This window comes from Lathyrus oleraceus, chromosome 6 (assembly GCF_024323335.1).
Source record: "Lathyrus oleraceus cultivar Zhongwan6 chromosome 6, CAAS_Psat_ZW6_1.0, whole genome shotgun sequence".
Lineage (NCBI taxonomy): Eukaryota > Viridiplantae > Streptophyta > Magnoliopsida > Fabales > Fabaceae > Lathyrus > Lathyrus oleraceus.
Genome location: NC_066584.1, coordinates 258690053 through 258699483, shown reverse-complemented (window position 1 = coordinate 258699483; position 9431 = coordinate 258690053). Strand labels below are relative to the sequence as shown.

General features: G+C 35.8%; 1 protein-coding gene across 1 annotated transcript; it reads left to right on the top strand.

The window, feature by feature from the left end:
* The first annotated feature begins 6488 nt into the window (after positions 1 to 6488).
* LOC127097724 (uncharacterized) lies at positions 6489 to 7426 on the top strand. Its single transcript, XM_051036219.1, has 3 exons — positions 6489 to 6661; positions 6739 to 6879; positions 6967 to 7426. Exons 1-3 carry the CDS (start codon positions 6550 to 6552, stop codon positions 7284 to 7286), a joined length of 573 nt encoding a protein of 190 aa, XP_050892176.1. The 5' UTR covers positions 6489 to 6549; the 3' UTR covers positions 7287 to 7426.
* The last annotated feature ends 2005 nt before the right edge of the window (positions 7427 to 9431 follow it).

Sequence of the window (9431 nt, the reverse complement as noted above, 5' to 3'; positions counted from 1 at the left end):
CAGGTGCCCTAGGCTAGGGTAGGTGCCCTAGCCAATCCAATTGGCGCCTATGTGTATGTTTTAAAAGGAGGCGCCAACTCAATTGGCGAGTCCCTCATAAAATGCCTTTTTTGTCTTATAAATAGATGCGTTGTGTGACCTATTGTTCCACAACTCATATAATCATTTGGCTATCATGTTTGGTGTTCGTTGCCGATACGGTAAGGTGATTTATGCGAGAGACAAACCTCAATTGCTGATGCTGTTTTGGAACATCACCATGTTAGATCAACTGAAGAGGGAGCTGGTTCGATGGTTAGATGGGAAAATACCAGAAGGGGAAAAAATCAGAAGTATTGAGAGACTTGACAGTATCTTTGGTTGGGTGCGAATGAAGACTGATAAGGATGCTAGGGAAATGATGTTTGGTCGAGACGACATTAATTTGATTGTTGTAATCAGTTAGAATTATTTATGTTTTCAGATGTTTTGTACTGATGTTGGTTATGAAACTCGTTGTAACAAGAACTTAATGATATATATTGATTGATTGTTACAGAAATACAATGTTACAAAAAGCATAAGATCAAGATAAAATGTTACAAAAAGCTTAAGGTCTAGATAAAATGTTACAAAAATCTTAAGGAAGGAAGTAAAGATATAGCAATTTAAACAACTTACTTTTTTGCATATGGAAAAGTGAAGGGGTTGTTATTGACCGGTGATAGAGACGGTAGTCTTGACCATCCCCATGCTTGTAGCAAAACAACACATCCAGAAAATGTAGAAGTGTCTTTGTGGGAGTTTTTGCACAACGAACTATAGAGATAGGCTAGACATGCGGGTCCCCAACTATAACTACCTATTCTATCTATATGTCTAAGTAAAGGTAAGTACATAATATGCATGCTAGAACCACAACCTTCGGGAAATAAAAAGGATCCTAGTAACAACATAATGTAACACCTAGTTTTGATGATTCGAGCATCTTCGGTAGAATGCTCATCTAAATAAAAACTATTATAATATGACTTTAGGCGTGAGAGTAGTATACCTTGTCCCCTAGCATTTTCATCTAACAAATCAGTGTTTAAAAGCTCCATGCAAATTGAATTTGCATAGTTGGTCTTACCATTAACAGCTTTGCCTTCAATTCGTAGTCCTAAAAGCATGTAGACGTCTTCTAACGTCACGGTACACTCATCGGTTGGAAACCAAAATGTGTGTGTCTCTGGCCTCCATCTTTCGCATAAGGCTAGAATGAACTTGTTATCTATAGACCAAGACATAATTTTGCTAATGTGACCAAAACCGGCGAGTTCAACATAAGGTTGAATCATCGGGTCCATTGGGACAAACTCGTGGACTCGAGTTCGAAACCTTGAGACATCCTATAATAGAAATAATGTAACACTTGACTAAGTCGGTATTTCAAAATAAAATGGGGTTGGTGGAGATGAAACATAAAAAATAAGTATAAGAAAAAACTTACGTATGTCGCGATGTTTGCAACTGTTCCTCTGTGTGCTTCGCCCATTGTGAGTAAAGACATATTGTTGGGGAGTTGGTGTAGATGAAAATGGAAGATTTTGTTGAAGATGAAATTGTAAAAGAAGCAATGTAGATGAAGTAGTGAGAAATGTAGATGAAGTAGTGAGAATGTTGGTGTGGAAGAATTGTTGAAGGAGTGAATGAATTTATAGGCAAATGGAGGAGTGCATAAAAAATTGTGTTTGCATGGTGTCTCCACCTCATTTGGCGACCATGTACAATATTAAAGAGGGGGCGCCATTCAAATTGGCGACACCATAGGGTACATGCATGCAAGGCTAGTTCTGAATGCTTGGTTTCGAGGACTGACTCCATGGGGGCGCCATTCAAATTGGCGACCATGTACAAGCCTTAAAGGTAGGCGCCAAACCAATTGGCACCACCTTCTGCATGTCTGACACGTGGCATTGTTGTTTCCTGCATGCTGAACAACTCACTTATGGATGGCTTGCATGATTGACACATCATCTCTGACCATCTTAGGTGTCCGACACATGTCTGTCTTGTCTCCTGCATGCTGATGACTACCTTCTTGATAGCTTGCCTGGTTGACACATCAAGTCACACTGTCTTGCAGGATTGACACATCATCTCAGACACGTGGCTCTCTAGTATCCTGCATGCTGAATACTCACTTCTGTCTTGACTAGCTAGCATGCTTGACACATCAACTCACACTGTCTTGCATGACAGACACATCAACTCATGACTAGCTAGCATGCTTGACACATCAACTCACACTGTATTGCATGACAGACACCTCATCTCTGAAATTACTTGCATGCTTGACACAGTATCTCAGAGTAGCTTCAATGTGAGACACTGATACCATTTAAGTGTCTTACTATCACATTCATCTGCACTTGCAAAATACTTTTCATCTCCAAAATACTTTTCATCTTCACTCACATTCATCTTCACTCACATTAATACTTATCATCTGCAAAATACTTTTCATCTTCACTCACATTCATCTGCACTTGCAAAATACTTTTTATGTCCAAAATGTCATCTTCATCATTATACAGTATCAACGTTCACTGCAACGGTGAAACTTTTGAGTCTGAGCTTCATGGTTTTTGTTTTAGAAACACTGATACCATTAGAGTGACAATGAAGAGAAATGCAACCTTTTTGCATTTCAAAAAAAGAATACAATCCTTTATAGCATCAGGTATTGTGTCAAAGATGACATATCAGAATCCTATATTTTTTGAGAATGGTCAATGCAAGTTTTTCCCCCTAAAGATACGAGACGATGAAGATGTTGAAAGCATGTTTCTTAGTCATGAACATTCAGGCATGTATTGTATCGAGTTGTACATTACTATACAACCATGTATACCGTCTCAATAGTCTCAACTAACCGATCAGGATCCAGCTGGTGAAGATGCTGCAGATGATGCACAATGGTCAGATGAACTCAACCTAGAAGCCGAAGTAGAGGTCGACGTTGTTGATGAAGAAGAAGAGGAGACTGAGGTACAGGTTGATCACATCCTGAACAACGACGATGAAGATGAGGCTCAACCACCACCAATACCTCCTACTCATGCCTACTATCCTCCTCAACATATGACAAATATGGATCTTCACGACGATGAAACGTCCGACAGTGTCTTCTATAATCCGTATCCGAGACCAGTAGGCGAATTAAAGGTGGGAGACATGTTTCGTACCAAAGAGGAATGTGTCTTGGCAATAAAAAAATACCATATGAACAACTTTGCTGACTTTACAGTGAAACGCACTGACTCTAGAAGGTATGTTATCGAATGTCGTAACATGCTTTGTAAGTTTCGTTTGGCTGCATCTTACAAGAAGAAAAATGACTCTTGGGAGATCGCCTCAATAGACCCACCACACAGTTGCGTTGCAACTAACGTTGAACAAGATCACCGTAAACTGAGCACAACTTTGATATGTCAAGACATTCTGCCATTGGTAAATAAAGACCCATCAATGAAGGTGAGTATAATTATATCCCATATCTGAACAATATATAATTATACTCCATCTTACAAGAAAGCATGGATTGCGAGGACAAAGGCTATTGAGCAGGTTTTCGGCAACTGGGAGGACTCATTCAAGGAATTACCACGGTTTTTATGGGCACTAAAAACCTATGTCCCAGGAACTGTGGCAATTCTGGAGACAGTGCCACCAATGATGCCAGACGGAACCTGTGCTATAGGTAATAGAATATTTCACCGTCTTTTTTGGGCATTTGACCCGTGCATCAAAGGTTTCGCTTTCTGCAAACCTCTCCTGCAAATTGATGGCACTTGGTTATACGAAAAATACAAGGGTACTTTGCTCATGGCAGTTGCACAAGACGGTAACAACAATGTATTTCCCATTGCCTTTGCTCTTGTTGAAGGTGAAACGGCTGGTGGATGGGGTTTCTTTCTTCGACATCTCAGAACGTATGTCGCTCCACAAGCCAATCTATGTTTGATTTTTGATAGACATGCTGCCATCGAAAGTGCCTACAACAACCATGACAACGGATGGCATGATCCTCCTTCTACACATGTCTACTGTATCAGACACATTGCACAAAACTTCATGCGTGCTATAAAAGATAAGAATCTTTGCAAGAAGGTGGTGAATGCTGGGTATGCTTTAACTCAACCGTCTTTTCAATATTATCGTGATGAGATTCGTCTGTCTAATGAAGACGCGGGGAGATGGATAAATAACATCCCAGTAGAGCAGTGGACAAGATCATTTGACGGTGGTTGTCGATGGGGCCACATGACAACAAACATTGTGGAATGCATGAACGGGGTTTTCAAAGGAATTCGAAACCTGCCGATAACCGCCTTGGTAAGATCAACCTATTATAGGTTGGCTTCTATGTTCGCAACCAGAGGTGAAAGATGGAGTGCAGTGTTAATGTCTGGACAAGTATTCAGTGAGTGTTGCATGAAGGTCATGAAAGAGGAGAGCATCAAAGCTACGACACACGCTGTAACAGTGTTTGACCGTCAAAGACAAAATTTCAGCATCTAGGAAACAATGGGCAACAGCGAGGGGAGACCAAATTTAGCCTACGCGGTTAAACTACACAGAAGTTGGTGCGATTGTGGAAAATTTCAGGCCTTCCGCATACCTTGCTCCCATGTCATTGCAGCATGCGCTTATACTCGTCAAGACGCTTACACCCATTTATCTGATGTGTACAAGGCCAACACCATCATGAATGTATATAGTCAAAGCTTTTCAGTACTACCAATGGAGGATTACTGGCCTCCATATGAAGGAGATATTGTTTGGCACAATGAAGAGATGCGTAGAAAGAAGAAAGGAAGGCCAAACAGCACACGTATCAGAACAGATATGGATTCCACAGATAAAATGATAAGATTATGTAGTATCTGTCATCAACCAGGACACAACAAAAACAACTGTCCCAATCAAGGAGCATCATCTAGATCTTAAGATTTTTGTAACATTTTATCTAGACCTTAAGCTTTTTGTAACATTTTATCTTGATCTTATGCTTTTTGTAACATTGTATTTCTGTAACAATCAATCAATATATATCATTAAGTTCTTGTTACAACGAGTTTCATAACCAACATCAGTACAAAACATCTGAAAACATAAATAATTCTAACTGATTACAACAATCAAATTAATGTCGTCTCGACCACACATCATTTCCCTAGCATCCTTATCAGTCTTCATTCGCACCCAACCAAAGATACTGTCAAGTCTCTCAATACTTCTGATTTTTTTCCCTTCTGGTATTTTCCCGTCTAACCATCGAACCAGCTCCCTCTTCAGTTGATCTAACGTGGTGATGTTCCAAAACAGCATCAGCAATTGAGGTTTGTCTCTCGCATAAATCACCTTACCGTATCGGCGACGAACACCAAACATGATAGCCAAATGATTATATGAGTTGTGGAACAATAGGTCACACAACGCATCTATTTATAAGACAAAAAAGGCATTTTATGAGGGACTCGCCAATTGAGTTGGCGCCTCCTTTTAAAACATACACATAGGCGCCAATTGGATTGGCTAGGGCACCTACCCTAGCCTAGGGCACCTGCCCTAGCCTAGGGCACCTGCCCTAGCCAATCCAATTGGCGCCTCCATTCAAGTTTTAACAACAGTCGCCATATGAACAACTTTCATGTTCATCAAAAATCCATTTGAAACTTGGAAGCTCATCATTCATTTCAAAACATTATAGGGCATTTTGACAGAAACCCTAATTTTGGGTGAAGTTCGCAGGGACCTAACTCACTCATTTTTAATTATTTTGAGGTGGGACCAAGTGCATTGGAAAATTTGAGTTATCTACTTCAAATGTTATGTTGGACAAAAATTCATATTCCTAAAATAAACACATGCAATAATGCAATACATTATAGGTCAGATAACAGTTAAAAAACTCAGAAGTCCAACTTCAACTGCCCATAACTTTCTCATAAAAACTCCAAATGTTGCAAAATTTATATCCAAATTCATTGTCTTGAAAAGATCTACAACTTTAATGTTGGAGGTTTTTTCATTTGAAGATTTTTTAAGGGAGGCGCCAATTGGATTGGCGCCCCCTCTTAAAAATTACACATAGGCGCCAATTGGATTGGCTAGGGCAGGTGCCCTAGCCAATCCAATTGGCGCCTCCTTGCAATTTTTAAGAGGGGTCTCCAATCCAATTGGCGCCTCCTCCTAAATGTGGGGTAAATTGGGATTTTTTTTGAAAACTGGGTTATTTTGAGAATTTCTTCAAAAAAGTGGGTTATCTCGGTAAATTTGCCGAATAAGCTCATCCAAATTATAAAATCCAAAGTATATGAAGGATATTTTAGAGTTTTCATGTCTGTGATTACTACGGGGTGTAGTGAATATTTGGACCCTTAGTTTATTATTGAGATCGATTAAGTTAGGATAGTATATAAATAGATTAGTGCTTCTACTGCCTTATATTCATACTCAAACGTTCTCTAGTTTTTACACAAAAGCACCATTACTTCCTATAATCTCACTTCCATAACTTCAATGGCAGCTATCAATGAAATCAAGAAACCTAAGGTTCATCTGGCAGTATTCAGTACTGATAAAAGAGTTATCACGGGTATTCAGAATTTGGCCGAAGGATTCAATCATGAAGGTGATCTTTTTTCCTATACCAATATTTTTCATTTCTGTCAACATGTTCCTGGCTTACATTTTGTTTTAATCTTTCAGTAAGCTTTTTTTCCAGTATTCCACAAAATCACACGGACTTCTTGGGATTTCAGTTTATTGTAATGGATGGATTCATGGCAGAATTTGATAGATATGAATTTGTTAAGTCTGTCACCAAAGAGGCAAACCTACCTGTTGTTGGTAGGTATATACATATATTCTTGTTCTTTAACTTTTAATATAGTCTTTGTATCGTTTAGATTATAATTGTTAATTTTCTATGTGTAGTACTGTGTGATCCTACTGTCAAAGGTTACGAGTTAAGAAATGTGAATGCATTGAGAAACGGAGCAATTTCTTACTGGCTTTTACCGGTTGGCCCCGATGATTACATGCAAATAGAACCAATTCGCAAAGGTAAGGCTTCGGGTTCGACCACAATTAGAAGGAGAAGAGTATGCAATAAAGAAGAAGAAGAAGAAGTATGCAAGAGAGATGAAGATAGAAAGAAAAGAGTGAAGAAAGATTCTCCTTCTCCTGGTTTACACATCATCAAAGGAGTGGATGGCCGTAAAGATACTACTATTACATACGTGAATACTCCATGAAGATGATGGTGACTGTTGAATTGTTCTTCTTTTCTTTTTCCTGTTTGATTCTAGTTTACTTAGTTTTCTGTGTAATGCAATGAATTTTTTAGATTTTCGGCACATACATTTTAGTTTAGTTAGTTACTATTGAATTTTTATTTTTGTTGGATCTTGTTTTTTCTTTTTCTGTTTGGGTTTAGTTTAGCTTTGTAATCCAAACTCAACTTTAAGAAGTATTTTAACTAACTTAACTAACTACGGTAACAAATTTTAACTAACCTAACTAACTAACTACTTAATAACAAACTTTAACTAACTTAACTAACTATTTAAGGTTTTATGTTTTAAAATGAGAGAGGGAGACTAAGGAAGGAAAGAGAGGCAAAGGAAGAGAGAGAAGAGGAAGACAAACCATTGTAACTGAAGATTTGGGTCAATTTGAAGTGTAACTAGAAATTCTTTGGGTATATCTAGAAAAAAAACTAGATGTGTCATTTATTTTAGAGTAAAATATGTGAAGGTCAAAGTTTTCATTTTATTAAGTATGGCGTGTTAACATAACCACACCAACTTTAATTTTAATTTTTTAATTTTTTTTTGAAGTAACAAATTAATGATTTTACCTATTCTACAATTTAAAAAAATATAAATTATTTTATACTTTTAATGAAATATTAATATCTATTTTATTATATTTTTGTACTATTTATTACTTTTTTATCCTTTAATTTTTTTCTTCATATTATTAATGAGGAATAATTTTATAAACAATTTTAAATTTTTTCTTTTTCATACAAATAATCATGTTTTAGAAAATTATATGATGATCAAGTCATTATATAGTTTGAAACAAAAATACTAACTACCTTAAATACTATTGGAATGATGAAATACATGCAATGCAATGGAACATAAACAGTATCTAGGAAAAATTGTTAGGGAGAGAAATTCTAAGGGCCTGTTTGATTACTTTGTAAAATTATTTTATTAGTTTTTAAAATTTGAAAATCATAAAACTTATGTAATTTTACAAAATTATTTGAGTTTTAAAAACTAAAAAATTAAAATAGGTTTTGGAGGCTTTTTGTTTTAGTTTTTAGTAATGGAAATTAGGGAGTGTAGATATATAAGAAAAAGTTGTATACATTTTATTAATGGCAAGTTTATAATATTGTTTATTTTTAAAATAATTTAAAAAATTAGATTACCAAACATATTTTTTTTATCTTTTTCTTAAATTAAAAAAAATTATAAAATAATTTTTAAAAATTAAAAATTAAAACTCATTTAAACAGGCATTAACTCTCTCTAACTTTCTCACGCTTGATCAACAGCCACCTGTCATCTAAACTGATAACATACTTGAACTATGGGAAAAGAAGACTGACATCAAGTTCAAAAACGTAGAAGAAAGTGCACTAAAAACTTCAAGACATGGGACAATGGGACAATGAGGATAGAATGAAGCACATGGCAAGAGGAGCAAGTTCCACTTCTTTCCTTTTTCACTCCAATCTTAGACAAGTAAGACATCACTATTCAAAATAATATATATTTTATGATAAATCTTTCCTCTCGATAAACCAATAATCGAGATATATATCATGAGAGCGCCATGTTATTTTTTTCTTCAAGAAATTATTATATATTCTCTCAATTTAAAAATAAAATTGAAAGATAAACTAATTCAAAACACATATTTTGAGTCTCAACAACTACCGTTTTTATTTTTTATTTTTTTTAAAAGTGACGTCTTTCTTATTATTTAAGTTTTTATTTCCTGAGTTTCTTAAATAATCGAGGGGTATGACACCCAGATTTTACTATAAAATAACTTATTCACTAAATTTGACCTTAAACTTAACTCACAAGTTCAGTCGCTCCATACTCTTAAACATCATTTTGTCAGATGGATTGCGAGACATAACTTTTTTTTATTATTTGTTATTCTTATTCTTACACCAATCTTTAACAAATCGTTTTTCTATTCTTACAATTTATCACATATAATGATGTTGTTGTTGCTCTTGTTGTTATTCACGCCAATGTTTAATGAAATAATTTTTCAATTTTATTAATCAAATAAAAATTTCTATAATATATATTGATTTCTTCGTTTGACAACATTGAAAAATTTATTCTTAATCATATTAAAACACATAA